This window comes from Somniosus microcephalus, chromosome 19, assembly GCF_052327205.1.
Source record: "Somniosus microcephalus isolate GS21.2 chromosome 19, FLI_Smic_1.0, whole genome shotgun sequence".
Classification (NCBI taxonomy): Eukaryota; Metazoa; Chordata; class Chondrichthyes; order Squaliformes; family Somniosidae; genus Somniosus; species Somniosus microcephalus.
This window is the reverse complement of record NC_141005.1, coordinates 39,349,808-39,366,614: the sequence shown is the minus strand read 5'-3', so window position 1 is coordinate 39,366,614 and position 16,807 is coordinate 39,349,808. Positions and strand designations below refer to the sequence as shown.

Sequence of the window (16,807 nt, the reverse complement as noted above, 5' to 3'; positions counted from 1 at the left end):
ATTTTAAGATATGATCCTCCATATTGTTCAAATGAAACAAATTGTATTAAAATCTTGCAACTACATAATTTTAAGTGTTGTCAAACAGTTTACATGGATCCAAAAAAAACCTGAAAGTGAAACAAAAAAGTAACCATAAGAAACATCTGTAAAATCCAGTGTAAAGTAAAAACTACTGTAAAAATCCAGTGTAAAGTCATATCCCTATTACCGATCATCTGTTTAACAACACCGTGTATATCTCTTGTATTCACATGGAGACAATGTTCATATTTTTGAGTATTTGCCTTATGGAGGATTATCCCACTAGCTTTATTTTCCCAAAAGCACATCCCCACATTCTAAGCTTACTTGTCATCTCTTCCCTATCCTCAGTAATTTTCTGTGGGACGTACTTTTGTCACCTTTCCATTCTGATAAAATCTCCCTCCAAGAAAAATCTGTAAAATGCAATACAGTCCACTCTTTCTTTCATCAATATATTTTAAAAAATCAGATGATAAATGTCATGCTCACAATGTTTACATTTTCATAAATATAATAATTTGTTTTTCCACCCAAGCATCAATGGGTTCAATCAGCAAGCTGGTTGTGGCAGTCTCTTCCACTCCCATGATAAAATATCATGAATATGTGTGCAACAACTGGATTTTGAGCCTAGGACTCTTCAAAGTCCTGATTTCCTATCTATAAATCTGTTTGAAGCCTTACCCTCAGAGCTGGGTTGTTCTTTGGGCTGAACTTCCTCAGTCCTAGTCTCAGTGCCCTCTGCTTGGGTTACTAAGTTCTGCTCTGGTGCAGGACTTGGGTTGCTGCTGTTCTCCTGCTTCATTGGAGAGGCATCTGCTATGGAACTCTGATTACTGTTCTCATCTAATTTACAAACACCAAAAACATTCAATTAGACAAGATTAATTTTACATAATTGACAAAATGCTGCAGGAATGAAAGGGGGGGGTGGGGAAGAGCACTTCCAGGTGAACACAGCTTTGGACTTTAAAAAAAAAATAAAAGCAACAGATTTTTCAAACTATTGTTGAAGTGTAAGTGATTGAAATCCATTAATGTAATTTTGCTGAAAGCCCATAGTCAGAACTTAGAGATTCCCGACAAAATCTTGCTAGTTACTTGCTGCATTTAAAGATCTTTTTACATTTTATTTTGTTAGTGCGTGACCAACACCATCAATAACTTGTGTGCTGCTCGCCCATATTTGTCTTTTTATAATCTTTGCATTGCAAAAGGTCAGCTCTCCATGCTCTAAATCAGCCTTCAAAGGGCCTACAGGAGTATGGAAGGAAAAGATACATGATCCCTCCTCTTCTAATTTTTTTTTTGGTTAGTTGGGAGGACTGGGAAAAGGTGCTGAGCTGGCACAGTGAGCCACATGTGCTTGTAATATCCAATTTTAAGTCATAATGCAAACATACTAATTGGCTGAACTGACTCAGGACATTCAAATGATCAATGAAATGACCATAATTCTGATAGCATATAAAAAACAAAAAAGTTGTGAAGGTCAGTAACTTTATATTTTCTAGTATCATAAACTGCCCAAGGCTTGCGCACCGGAAGCAATAGTGTTGGAGTAAATGTGTCTAAATTTTGATTAGAAGCTACTTGTGTCTGTAATAATCTATGCTTAGTATTCCACTACACTGTTCCTTTGGCATGCCATGTTAAGCAATTAATGTGTGGCGTATAAATCAAAAACATCCCAACATAAATTCATTCATAAATACTCCCCCTCCATAGACCATCCCTGGTTCCTGAAGGCTCCAAACTGGAATATTTGTAGCTGTGCAATGATGTGGGCTGTAAATGGTCACAGCACAGTGAAGAAGACGTTTGTGTCTTTATTATTCTCTTTTTTACCTACTATGGCTGATCTTTCTCGGTCACTAGATATCCCTTCAACTATATTTTTTGTTTCAATGTTCAACAATCTTTCAACTCTGCCCTTTTCCCATTTCTGTCTCCACGATTGTGTGCGTCTTAGGTTAACTCAACATTAGCACATATTACTAATGATAAAGTAACAGCTATTTTGCCCCTATGCCGTTAAAGATTTTATATATGGGGGGGGGTGAGTGAGGAGCAAATTATAAAGGAATCACATAAAATGTATCATAATAGTAAAGTATTTCTGATACTCAGTAAAAACATGAAACATATTTTGATAAAGTCTGCAACTCAGTCCATAACTTATTAGCTGCGGAGATCAGAGTCAAGCTCAACACTGTCATGCAGATAATAATTAAACTCCATGATCTACAGCATAGGAATTATACCCATGGAGTTTGCCAGATGATCTATGCTGATAGCATTCTCCATCCACCCAATCCCCACAAAAAGACTAAAAGTCATATAGAACCATTATCTCATGAATCACATTGTAGTACAGTAGTATCTTTGTTAGCAGTTCTTTCACAAAGATTATAAAGAATTGGAAATTAAGCAAGAGACAGTTTCGTTTTAGCAGGAAAGAAATGTGCAAAGGAATAAGAACTGCATCATAAATTTTAAGAAAATGATGAACAGAGGGAAAGACAAGAGATATGAAGAGAGTTTGTAGAAAAGACAGCTTACTAGGAATCTACTTGTAACAAGAAACAGTAAGAGCTGATTGTGAATTAATAAAATGGACAAAGATCAGAAGAGAAATGAGAGAAGTATGTGTTACATCATCTATGGTGTGGAGATGCCGGAGTTGGACTGGGGTGGACAAATGTAAGAAGTCACACAACACCAGGTTATAGTCCAACAGCTTTATTTGAAATCACAAGCTTTCGGAGCGCTGCTCCTTCTTCAGGTGAAGTGGAGAAATGCCACCTGAAGAAGGAGCAGCGCTCCGAAAGCTTGTGATTTCAAATAAAGCTGTTGGACTATAACCTGGTGTTGTGTGACTTCTTACATTACATCACCTAATAAGTCTAACATATGCAGATCTCCTGCAATATTCCTCACTACAAGTCAGAGAATATGGTAGAACTTTGAGAGAGATGTGCTGAGACAGTAGAGAAAAGTGAAACATTTGAGTGGTTCTTGGAAAATTTGAGCCAATAGGAAAAGCAGTGTTTTTCTGTGCACTAGATTGAAGTATGACAAGCTCTATTTACAAGGCTTAATAACTTAATTACCAATCTCCCGTGGCAATGCTGACAGGTAGTCTGGGGTCTGAAGCAGTTGTGACGTTTAGTTGCTAAGATGAATCGTGTTTAACCTGGCTTGTCTGTTTAGGCCACCGCTCAGGTATTCCTTATGAGCAAGTTGTCTAAATGAGCACACTCAAGGTGAACTCTTGAAGTTTCGTGGGCTGAACCAACCGTATAAAATCTCAAGTGTCCTGTTTAATCTCGAGCTACAATTCAACCCCACATCTTAGCCATCACAGACAACCTGTATTAACAGTCTGCCCTTACATAACCCAAAATGCCATAATTACCGTCGGGCTCAATTCTCAAACTCAGTCCTTGCCTGCCTCCACAGCTCCACCCTACATAAATTCCAACTCATGGAAATCTCGGCTGTAAGCGTTCTATCCTGTACCAAGTTCCGCTTACCTATCACCACAGTTCTTCCTGTCCTTCAATGGCTCCCCATTCCCCAAGCCACTGAATTCAAAATTCTTATCTTTGTTTACAAATCTCCCTGACATTGCATCACCCTATCTCCACTGTTACAATTATGGCTTTCCCTGCACCACCTTCAGTGGCAAAGCCTTCAGCCATCTAGGCCCAACACTCTGAACTCCCTAGCTAAACCCCTCTGCCTTGCTACCTCTGGGCTAAGGCGGTGGAGCAAAGACGGAGGGGCGGAAGAGAGTGCGACAAAGTGAGGGCGTAAGAGTCAGACAGATAAAGCAGGGGAGAGGGGGGAAAAGAGACGAGCAAGAGAGAATGAGACCTGTCTCTACCACAACTATCACATGAATTAAAAATAGTATTAAAAGCACAAACGTCAACATTCTAATGACCATTTTTTTTTTTTTTTTTTAAAAAGATGCCTTCTTCTCACTTATAAAGAGTTCTTTCACATGCATAAAAGATTAGGATTTTTTGAGATTCAAAATTGGGTTGTAACAGAAGACAGGTGACTTTTTTTGCCCAGCAAGATTATCCTAGCTAGCAGGACAAACTACTAAATGGCTAGAGATGCCATCCAGTGCCAATCTAAAGCAGAAACAAGCTTTCTTAAATGTAAAGTTACAAAGTAACTCAAATATCTTTAGTATTTTAAGTAAGGTGCGAACAACTGTTTTGTTTAGGAACGGTTCTAAACCTAAAAAGGAAGAGATTCTTTTAACTACATGAACCACCAAAATTTATAACTGAACACTGTATGTGCTCAATTCAGTTCAGTACTTAATATTCTAACAGATCACAATAGCTAGATAGTGCACCTTAATAATAAGGCCGTAACCAGCTAAATAAAAATCTTAGAAAATTAATTAGAAGTAACAGCTGAAACAAAATATGCCATTATGAAAATCATCTACAATCTACCAAAAACACACAAGAAATTCATAAAACACCTTGAATATCCATCATGCCTGGTGAGGAGCTGTTTTCTGGAGTCGTCACTTCAGAGCCACACTTGTCATCTTTCCCCTTTTTTTTATTCTTGTTCTTCTGGACCAAACAAAATAAATATGCTGAGAATCGCATCTAAATTGCATATCATTTCTGCAAGTTAAACCTTGCTTATGGTGTACACTTGTCCACAAACCTTCCTACTGCCATGATTTTTGTGCAATACTTTTTATACCAACATTTATGATGGAAATTCCATATATAAACATTTACAGTATAATGCAAAAAAAGCTATGAAAAATATGGCAACAATTTAACATGTGAAAACTTTACTTGTCGGTGGGTTTAAAAGCCAATTTTGGGGGGTTTTGATGCTCCCTTACACCCCAATACACCTGACTACAGAACAGCAACTTACATCATCAACTTTAGGTTCCGTTACAGGTACCCATTTGTAGATCCTGAGCGATGTATCACCAACAGTTACCCATTTTTTCTCCCTGTGTTTCAGCAAATGAACAGTTAAAACGCAAAAAGGGACACATTTTCACTTGTATTGTTTTACAGTACTTTATATTTTAATTGCTATGTGCATAAACAATTACAGCAATTCAATCTGGGTTATCTTTTGCGCCACTAAAAAATCTAAAATGTGTTCTGATGGTGTTGCACACAAGTGTTGATACAGAAGAGGGATAGGGTTAACCACATTCCTAGACCGCTACACCACACCCATTGACAGAGTGTCCAGTTATTGATCTTTACCACTTGATTTCTTTGGATGTGTATAGACACAGACACACATATTTTTAAAGTAAATTTTACCCAGTGAATTAAACAGTGCAAAAAAAATTGGGAAGCTTTATAAAGCTAAGCTTATCAGGGCTGAGCAACTTATGTACTGAAGCATTTGAGATAAGAATCGGTGTCCCTTTACCCTACCTAAGTCTTTATGTCCCCGCAGTCATACGAGCAACAGATTTGTTCCCAATAACCTGTAGTTCATTCCCAGTAAAATAGTCACATTTAATTCAAGCGCTAGTTTAGATAAAAGTATCAGGGATGGGGAGAACAGGGAAGAAAGGCAACGAGAGGGTGATGGAGAGCACCCTACACTGTATACTGTACTGTCCCATTCACCCACTCTGCGGGAATATTGGTAGCAATTCAGTTTGGATGAAACATCCCATCTGACCAGCTTCCCCCACCCCAGAACTTATCCCAATGTCGTAGGAATCTAAAACTCTCCCCTTCTACACAATCTCTCTAGCAACAAGCTGACATATTTAATCTGTCTGACTACCTGGCCAGTGCATGGCATGGATAAGGATCCTGAGATTACTACCCTCAAGTTCTTGCACATCATTATAGATCCGAACTGTTCAGATTCCGTCTGCAAGACCTCCATCCTACCACACTGGCTCCTAGGTAACCAGTGACCCTGGTTGGATTGCCTCCCTTTCCAAAAGTATTCCCACCTGCTCCGCTATGTCCATTACCCAGACAGTAGGGAGGCAACACGCAAATCAGGACACCTAGTGATGGCCGCAAATCAGTTTGTCTGTCCCCCAAATTTTGTAATTCCCCACTACCAACATGGCCCTATTTTCATAGATTGAGTCCCTTTTCCCACTTTCTCAGTGCCCTGGTTTTAATCACGAATATCATCCCCATTGTATCCCATCCTTATCACGAGTGTCAAGAACTCGTTATCTATTGGTTCACATCCACAGGGCTTTCCTGCTCTGGTTCCTCCAGTCTCCTTTTGATCATCTTGCAAACAGTCACCCCCTTCCCCCTCTGATTCCCTTTGCCTGTGGAGTGATCACTTCTGGAACACATCTGCCAGAAATAATTCTTCCCTGCATATAAGGAATGTGGCAGGCTGGTCCTCAAGGTCATCATAGCTCTGCTCGAACAACACAATCCTTTGACATTATTATGTACATATATTCCTGGATACCTTGTAGATCAAGGACACCCAACAGCATGCATTTTGCATTCATCACAAGTCTACCTCCTGATCTTGCTATTTCTATACTCCCAGTTACTGTGCTATTCACAAGTACCAACTCCAAAACTTTTTTTTTTTTTAAACTTATGTACTGGTCCACGTATCATAGATTTGGGCACACTGATTTTTAGCACTAAACTGTCAGTCGCACACAGCTGAAATACCCTCTAGCTTGCAAAGACAGACTCCTAATCCACCCGTACCTTCAACTTTCAGCGACTTCTGTAACTACTACTGAATTAACCTGCAAATTGAGTAACAGGAGTGTTAGGAAGAAATCCCAGCATATATCCACTCATCAATCCTATAAAGTAAAGCACATGCTTCTTGTAATTGCAATACAATACACTTATGCTATTTCTGTAATGCTTAAAGTTCCTATTTGTGAACTCTCTTGTTCAGGAGGTCTGCTCTATCCATCTCCCAGCTCTTGGTGGTGCTGTTCTCAAGAGCTGAACACGCCTCTTGCCTAACCAAATCTCCGACACTTTTCCCTGCACCCAACCGAAGAGTCGCTGCACTGCACATTCTTGCCGCTTCTGCCCCAAGCAAAGTCAGATGCAGAGATTAGAGCTACAACCCAGGAAGTAGCTTTAACTTCTTTAAAGTGCTTACTGTGCTATTACTATAATAACAAAATAGCAGTAAGTGCTTTGAAGAGTTCAACACCTCTTCCCAGACCTTTGCCTGGAATGTGGTTTTCTGGGAGCAGGACAGGGTGTCCACAAACACCTTGCCTGGCACCGAACCAGGAGTATATCTTAGTTGCTTGAAGCGCATTCTGCACTTATACTGCATTTGCCAACACATACACATCAAACACAGTATAAGCATACCTATAAGCAACTGAGACCTGGGAAAATGGTTTTCAACTTGTCAAAAATTTCAAGATGGGAGGATTGGAGGAAGGATTACATGTCTGTTCTCCTGCACCTACACCCTCAAAAATACTTTCAAACTGCAACAAAAGTTCAAAATCACTCAATATATTTTTGAAAATTCTTTCTTCTGCTATCTTGCTTTCTCTACTAAACTGAATGGTTACTACTGGAAATAAGGTTGGAACAGAATAAAGACAATTAAAATTTACAAGAAAATGATCAAACATATGTAACAGTATTTTCTGTTATGTTTTTGTGTTTATTTCGCCTTGGATATTTTGCTCACATTCAGCGCCTATAAACGAGCCTTTGTCTTCTATGAATCAGTGTACCATTATACAACAAGTATTTATACAGCGTCTTTAACATAGTAAAACATCCCAAGGCACTTCACAGGAGCGTTATAAAACAAAATTTGACACCGAGCCACATGAGGTGGTATTAGGACAGATGACCAAAAGCTTGGGCAAAGAGGTAGGTTTTAAGGAGCGTTTTAAAGGACGAAAGAGGGGTAGAGAAGCGGAGAAGTTTAGGGCCTTGGCAGCTGAAGGCACAGCCACCAATGGTTGAGCGATTAAAATCAGGGATGCTCCAGGGGCCAGAATTAGAGGAGCGCAGATATCTCAGGGGGTTGTGGGGCTGGAGGAGATTCCAGAGATAGGGAGGGGCAAAGCTATGGAGGGATTTGAAAACAAGAATGAGAATTTCAAAATCGAGGTGTTGTTTAATCGGGAGTCAATGTAGGTTAGCGCGCACAGTGGGGATGGGTGAACGGGACAAAGTTGGTTAGGACTCAATTTAGCCAGAACAGCTGAGTAAGAACAAAAGGAATCTCTTACTGAAAGAGCCGAAACTAGATAATCCAACAGAAAATCAAGCTGTTTTAGTATTCAGTTGAATCCTTTCTGGCTTTATAAAATGAAGTTGACAAAAAGGGAAAAATTATGTTCGAGATCCAAGCTAAACTGGGAAATGCCAATACAGCTCTGGAAATAGTTAACTGAAGTGGCTCTGAGATTGATGTTATGGGTACATTTACACAAGTAGTTTTGCTACACAGCAACACCACAGTTATCATGTAAATACAGTCTGAATGCAGAGTCACCACCCAGACCGAGACGAGGAGGAATTTCTTCACTCAGAGGGTTGTGATTTTATTGAATTCTCTGCCCTAGACGGTTGTGGATGCTGAGTCTTTGAGTATATTCAAGGCTCTGAGGCATACAGCAGGGCGGGTATCACTGCTGCTCTGTAGACCATGAGCTTGGTGCCGGGTTTGAGGTCCTGGTCTTCAAACACTCTCTTCCTCAGGCGACAGAAGGCTGCACTGGCACACTGAAGGCGGTGTTGGACTTAGTCATCGACGTCTGCCCTTGTTGACAGTAGGCTCCCGAGGTATGGAAAGTGGTCCACGTTGTCCAAGGCCTTGTCGTGGATTTTGATAATCGGGGGGGCAGGTTGATAGAGGACCTTTGTCTTACAGATGTTTAGTGTAAGGCCCGTGCTCTCGTACACTTCGGTGAAGGTGTTGACAATGGTTTGGAGTTCGGCCTCAGTGAGCGCAGACGCAAGCGTCGTCTGCATACTGTAATTCAACGAGAGGATGGGACGACCTTGGATCTGGACTGGAGGTGATGGAGGTTGAGCAGTTTCCCGGTGTATTCTGTAAATTAGCTCCATTCCAGCGGGGAGCTTACTGAGGGCGAGATGGAGCATTGCAGCAAGGAAGATCGAGAAGGCCCTGCTGTATGCCTCAGAGACATGGACCATGTACAGCAGGCACCTCAAAGCACTGGAGAGGTACCACAAACGCTGCCTCCGCAAGATCCTGCAAATTCATTGGCAGGATAGGCGCACAAACGTCCGTGTTCTCGCTCAGGCCAACATCCCCAGCATCGAAGCTTTGACCACGCTCGATCAGCTCCGATGGATGGGTCACATTGTCCGCATGCCAGATACGAGACTCCCAAAACAAGCGCTCTACTCGGAGCTCCGGCACGGTAAGAGAGTCCCAGGTGGGCAGAAGAAATGCTTCAAGGACACACTCAAAGCTTCCTTGAAAAAGTGCAACATCCCCACCGACACCTGGGAATCCCTGGCCCAAGACTGCACAAAGTGCAGGAGAAGCATCCGGGAAGGCGCAGAACACTGAGTCTCTTCGCCGGGAGCAAGCGGAAGCCAAGCGCAGGCAGCACAAGCACCCCACCCACCTGCCCTTCAACCACTGTCTGCCCCACCTGTGACAGAGACTGTAGGTCCCGCATTGGACTCATCAGTCACCTGAGAACTCATTTTTAATGCGGAAGCAAGTCATCCTCGGTTCCGAGGGACTGCCTAAGAAGATGAGTCAAGGCTGAGCTGGATAGATTTTTGGACTCTAGGGGAATCAAGGGATATGGAGATCAGGCTGGAAAGGAGTTGAGGTTGATGATCAGCCATGGCATGAGCTTATTGAATGGCAGAGCAGGCTCGAGGAGCTGTATGGCCTACTCCTGCTCCTATTTCTTATGTTCTGATATCAGAACAAAAAGTGAAGCTCTGTGCAGGAGGAAGTTTTCATCTCATTGCAGTCTGTTCAGGCCTCGACACCGATTTACACTCCACAGGTTTAGCATCACACCAATGCCAAAATTGTGGCATTGCACTACAAGTGATAATGTGGCTGTAACAGATCTACCTGGCTTACAGGTTTATTAGTCCCAACCTGCTCAGCCATTTCCTGGAGGGGACAATGTACCATTGAAAGGATTTTGATCCACCAATGGATCAAGAATGAATAACCATTATTATGATTCAAGCAGTCTCCACTCATTTTATATGCTCAGTGTCAACCACTGCTACCACAAGCATGTGGCACACTTCCTACAAAACATGATCTTACACAAGTTACCTTCATCCAAGCTGTAGCACAGCAAGAGGAAAAAAAGTGGTATTTATATAGTGCTTTTCATGACTCAAGGACAGTCCAAAGCACTTCACAGCCAATGAAGTTTCAAGCCCTGACTTATTCCCAGGGCAATGTCAAGCTATATGTCTGATAACCAAGGCCCCCTGTTGAGACAGCCATTATAGCTAGTGGCCCTGGAGAAGCTTGGTACAACAGTACTGTAAATCTGGGAAGATCAGAGCCTCAGTGATCAATATTCATTACTTCTATCACCTGGGTAAATTGAGTCTTCTTGCAATTGCTAAAACTCCCATTCTACCCGTCTGATACCCATCTATAAATTTCCTCACGCATAATTGACAACACAAGAGAAAAAAGAAACTCAAAGGCATCATATTTACATCGTTATGAGCCAGGAAAGAGTATGTTACAAATGGTCAACCTGCTTTCAGTCAGAACAGTAATCAAATTCTAAAATCTGAGGACAGCATGCATGTAACAAAGGAGAAAAAAAGTTTTGGGATAGCACCTACCCATCCGCTCAAAATAAATTAATCTCCTACTTCAATCCGATGTTTCTTTATTTCAGGAGGACTGATATAATGCCCGAAGGACTGAAAGGTGGAGTCACAACCAAGTAACTAGCTTCTGTGCAAGGAGAACTGAAGATTACATAATACAGCACAGATTGGGGGAGACTAGCATCAGACGGAACTGTAATGCCACACAAAGTGGAATAGCCTGCCAGATCTCTTGGAACTGAACCCCAGCACAAGCCAGTGCATTTAGGAGGGGGACGAAAAATATCTGTCTGCCACGCTGCATTACATTCTACATCATACTTGACTATAGGAACTAAATTATTTTCCATTTGCAGATAAAGCTTTGGCGCCTCTGAAAATTCAGCCTCCTGATGATAAAGTAGATTTCTTAACTACCAAACATCAATATAGCACCACAATCAAATAAATTCGGGCTAATACCAGCATCCAACCTTTTTTCTCTTCCCCCGCCCCCAAAAAATGCATTAATAGGTTAATTAAAATCATCCTATGCAATTATATTGGCTTGAGTACAGAAGGAGCTCTTGAAGACATTTTAAATCCTACACTAGTTGTCATTGTTGAGAAAACAAGGCAAAGGGCCAAAACCTCCAATGCAGGACATAACTTAATGAAGAGAGTAAAAGAGAAGGCAAAGTAAATCAGGAGGCAGTGACTTGGTGACACCATCCCTGGGTTTTAAAAGTCCAAAAGAATTTAGGAGGGAGAAAAGACTCCTCTTCTTTCATATGGTAGTAGCAAAGCAAATCAAATGTGCTTCCGGTAACAGGCTGCCTGCAAATTTCCTGAGGGCAGTGCGCAATGATGTGCTCCAGGGTCTGATTAGGAGTTCCACAGTCACATGATGGAGATGCTTTAATCTTCCATCTATGGAGAAGGTGGCAGCATCTACCATGACCGGTTAAGGTGGTTGATGGTTGTCAATTATTTGCGAGGAAGGTTTGATATTTCAGGTTGTACTGTGGGGTCCGCTATAAGGAATCCATTCCGTATGTCGTAGCTCTTCCAAGCATTTCGCCATCGGTCAGCAAGGCTGAAGGGAGATAACTGAAGGCCTTTGGCAACGGTCCAAAATGGCCTTCTAGTTTTGCGACGGGTTGGTGGTAGGTTGTTCAAGTTGGCCTGGATTTGCAGGTCTTTGCTGGGGTAGCGGTTGTATTCTCTGGAGACTGAATATTCGCGGCGTAGGTGTGACGGTGCGATGTTTGCAAGCACAGGCAGCCAAGGTGTTGGTGTTCAACACAAGTGGATGTATCACAGGTTTTGACCTAATCGCTTTCAATAACCATCCCAAATATGGCCTGGTGTGCCATGTCAAACAAGGCACTGAACTCGAGCATACCAGTATTGCTGGAGTTTTCAATATGCGGAGGAGAGCTAAAAATCTCCAATGTCTACAAACCACCACTCGTACAATGGCCTGACCCACCACTCATCCTAGTCAACATCCATCCATTCATCTTGGACTTTAACAGCCACCACACAATGTGGGGCTATGCAGGCGTCAACTATAACGGAGAAGCAATTACACAGTGGGCTTCACTAGAGAATAAATTCCTCCTTTTGACGCCAAAGATCGAGGTACGTTTCATTCGTCAAGGTGGCAGAGAATATATAACCCAGACCTATGTTTCCTCTCTAAAGACAGCAAAGGAAACCCAATCATCACCTCCAGAACCGATCTTGACGACTTCCCCAACAGTCAACACAGGCCCTCAATCATCAATGCTGGCATTGAAATTCCTGTCATTACATCAACCACGATGGAACTTCAAAAAAGCAGACTGGGAAACCTTCCAAAGGTCAGTTGGCTCCAACATCAGGTAGGTTCCACCAACGCCTTCAACAGATTTATAGGAATTATTAAAGCTGCCGCAAAACGCAGAATGCCACGGGGATTTAGAAAGACATATATTCCTTGTTGGACGGAAGTGTGGCTGTCTACCAAGAGTATTCGCTGAACAAAAACCCAGCCACAGCAATGCTGGAGCCCTTGAACTCGAATGGACGTGAAAGGTAGAGGAGCCTTGAGGAGAAGACTAACTTCACTCACTCCAGCAGGAAAGCATGGGCCCTGCTCAGCTTGGCAGGGCAAGCCCCGCCTATAAACACAGGGCAACCATCAGAGCGGACGCCATTGCATCCCACTTGATACAAACATCAAAGTGGACAAAGACAGGTGAAACGGCAGCTTTCGACAAATTTGATGGCGGCACCACGATCGTCGACTACGTCTGATCCATTCACCTTGGACGAACTAAACACAACCCTGTCGACAACCAAATCTGGAGAAAAGACTGAGGGAAGGAGTTCCACTGTTTGAGATCCTGGGAAAGAATAAGAGTAGGAAAGCATGCAATGAGAGGAAAGTTCAGCACAGCATTGACCACAGTAGTATCACCGAGTAAAGGAAATGGGAAAGTTTCACTTGAGATCAGAGGAGATAGAGGTCAAGAATGTTGCTAGGCAGAGGAATAAGTTGGAGCCAGAGATGAAGAAACTGTCTCAAGATTAGAGAGAAACTAGATTTTCACTGATCCACTGAAGAGCATTAAAGAGATCACGTTGTAGTGATTGCATTGAGAAATTGCGGTTAAGTGCATTCAGGATGTGCAATCTGAAGAAAGTTAATAAATGTAGAATAGAATTACCGACAAGATGGATAGGGACAGATGAGTATAAGTCAGTGATTTGAAGAAGGAACACAATGGGTCAAAGGACAGCGTGGTAGGAACCCCGGCATTAATGGAAGAAAAGTCAGAGTATAGCTTAGAAAGACCAATTTAAAAGGAAAATAGAAAGAGTATAGTTTTGTTGGGAAGCCATATGAAGGTAACTTGCTTTTGAGTACATGGTATCAAATGCTGTCAAAGGCTTAGAAGATGTTCAAAGCAATAACAAATGATTCACCATGCTCAAGAGGCATTCCAGATGTGCATGACAACAAGATTGCAAACTGATAGTCATGAAGTAAGGGTTGAGACTTTATTTTGGATGATCACTCGAGAAACCACCATTTCACAAGGCTATCCATGACCCGAGATTAAAAGCAATCTCGTTACTTTGCCTGATCATTTCTTAAGGTGACCATTAAGACTTTGGGCTTTTTGGTCACAATGACTACCCAGTCAAATATCTAAACAAAAAGGAGCATATATAAAACAAACATCAGCAATTACAGCTAATACAGAATCAGCCCTTGCCCTGGTTTTGTGAATTTCATCAAGTTTCATTAACTATGCTGCAAATTTCCACCCATCTGCACCTTTACATGGTCCAGCTCTGACTCGTCCCTTCTTGGACTGCTGCATCTCTGGCGATGTGCTTTCCAGAGGCATCTAGTACAAGTCCACTCCAAAAACTACATGGATTATACTTCTTACCACCCTACTTCCTGTCAGGCCTCAATTCCACTCTCCCAGTTTATCCATCCATCTCACATACACATTCGCTCCGATGACTCCACCTTCCACACCAGAACTTCTGAAATTTCCTTTCACCTCAGCCATGGTGAATAGTGCATTCTATCACCTCCATCCTACTTTCCATGCTTCTGCATTCTTCCTCATTTCCCCCTCACAATAATAGGGTCCCCTTTGTCCTCACTTTTCATCTTCCGCCATTTCCGACACCCAAGGTGATTTTACCACCAAATACATCTTCCTTTCCACTCCACTCTGCTTTCAGAAGGGATCCCCACCACTAGCTGCCATTCCCTGACACATTCTCATGCATGTCTTGTTAACCTTGACAGGATATGCCATAATCACCTGCATAAATTTATTAATTTTAATGTAATTTAATATATTCTACATTTTCAAACTTAAATTAATTGACAGCATAAGCAGGCTCTCCCCACAAGTAAACATATACATCACAAGTGAACAATTACTGGAACAGCATCAGAATGGTTCAGTTTTCTGTTACGCTACCAATTTCAGGACTCTTCAGATCAATTTAACTGTATAGAAATGGGAAAGTGATTTGGAAAGGCTGGAGGAACATCTGGAAGTATGCTCATATGCTTTGATGGTTTGTATCAGATTGAAATTTAATGGGAAGTAACTCAAAAGATGACATTTTGGAGGTGTGGAAATGAGGGGTCGGAGTGGTTAATATGTTCTGGCATTCCCCAATACTCAAAACTGTTTTGGAAGGAAGTCATAGAAACCAGAGAACAAAATTACCAAAAGGCAAAAGGTGGAATACCTCATAAATTGTACTGCTCAGGAGCAAGAAATTAAACCCAAGGTTAACACAAATCAAAAGTAATCTACAAATACTCACCCTTGTATTCAATTACTCAAATGGACATTTTCTTGCATGGTCAGACAAATGGGGTACTATTTTACTCAGTAAAAGTTGCAACCCTGTCTAAAACCGTTCCTAATTCACATAATTGGAAACCCTGAAGATAGCGAAATTGGAATGATCTGCTTACCTAAACCAAAAAAAAGGTAATATCCACAAAAATTGTGCCTAATGTGGAAGGTAGTGGAGCAGAGCATCAATACATGAGTCTTAAGTAAATGTTTAAGTATAGATGGCAATGGTAGGGTGAATTGCTTTACTTGAATAATGGAAAGGAGCGGAATGTAAAATAGGGTAAAGCAGGTTACATCTGTCGCAGTAATGAATTAAAAAATGTCAAGCTGCTTAATATTAAAAAAAACAAGTGGGTGTTAGATATCCTTGGTTTTCAGAGCTGAATATTGAAAAAGATGAGTCGCACATAGAGAGTCAAGACCAAGTTCAGTGTTCAGGTGAAGTGGGGTTAGAGGGGAGGGAATAATTTAACCAGAGTCTGCAGGCATAAATTAGTCCCCATTTTAAAGTCATACAAGCTATCCTTATTTTATATTAATTATACTCAAACACCAAAATTTAAAGCAATTTGGCAAGCAGAGAAGTAGAGTTGGTTGTAGGAGTTGCTCAGTAGTACAGGTTGAGGAGCGAGGAAATTCAAAACTGAAGTGCTACAGCACTGCCACTGGCAGAAGGGTGTCAATACAGCATGACTCATTTACACGAGCACTTTTCATTACAAATGTGGAAGTAGTAATCTGTAATGAAAAAGTTGACAAAAGTGTGACAAGTAAGCTAGCTTTAGGGGACAGGAAGTGCATGCAAATGCAAGATTTTACTATATTATAAATAGCATTGGCATATTGATATCCAAGTTTAAAAACTGAAAATATAACTTACAAAGATATCCTACAATTGTCGCTAAAGTGGGAAGCGTATGGAGCCCAACGTGCTATAGGCAACATTACCTGCCACTCAAAACAAATCATCAGTTGCAAGTGGAATGCACATCACTGGCCAAAAATCCATTCATAAGATTTTGAGATAGGTGGAACGACATAACATAGCACTTCCAAAAAAGGGTTTTTAGTAACTAACCAACATGGTGGTTACATAATTAGATTGTAAAAAAAATACCATGCATGGTTGCAGTTTGAACCAGGGAACGTGGAGAGGGCAGGAATGGGACAACATGCTATTTAATTGGAGCGGTTACAGAATATGGGAGCTCATTCCATTTTAAAATCCAGGCAATTCTGCTGGTGCCCGTTTGGATTCACATCCAAGTTGCACAATAATTTTACATGCTAAGCAGAAGTGAGCTCCCACAATGGCTTAATGTATTGTCCAGTATGGTACTGAACCACAGAGACCTGAAACATTCCAGGTTCAATCCCTGGTTTGTGCTATTATCTGATCTCAGCCAGGGCAGTAGCAAGTACTATTGCTGGTCCCTCTGCCCCAATCCACAGGAGGGAAAAAAAACCTTTTCCCATTCCTGTTTGCTATTCAGTGACCCACTACTGAAAACAGCCTGTGCGACGCTATACAGGATAGAATTGAGCTTGGCGGTGATGTCTTTCATCCATGATCAGCCTATCAACACACTGTTTAGTTTCACATAC

At 41.5% G+C, this 16,807-nt stretch overlaps 1 protein-coding gene across 2 annotated transcripts in view; it reads right to left on the bottom strand.

The window, feature by feature from the left end:
- Positions 1–16,807, bottom strand: part of bcl7a (BAF chromatin remodeling complex subunit BCL7A) — a 31,549-nt gene that overhangs the window by 12,474 nt on the left and 2,268 nt on the right. Inside the window, exons 2-4 of one of the 2 annotated variants that reach the window (XM_085961646.1) lie at positions 4,951–5,032; positions 4,535–4,628; positions 712–873 (exon numbers count right to left, since the gene is read on the bottom strand). In XM_085961646.1, coding sequence (XP_085817772.1) covers positions 712–873; positions 4,535–4,628; positions 4,951–5,032 — 338 coding nt within the window. Of the gene's footprint in view, positions 1–711; positions 874–4,534; positions 4,632–4,950; positions 5,033–16,807 lie in introns of both variants that reach the window. The other variant, XM_085961645.1, reaches the window with a different exon arrangement.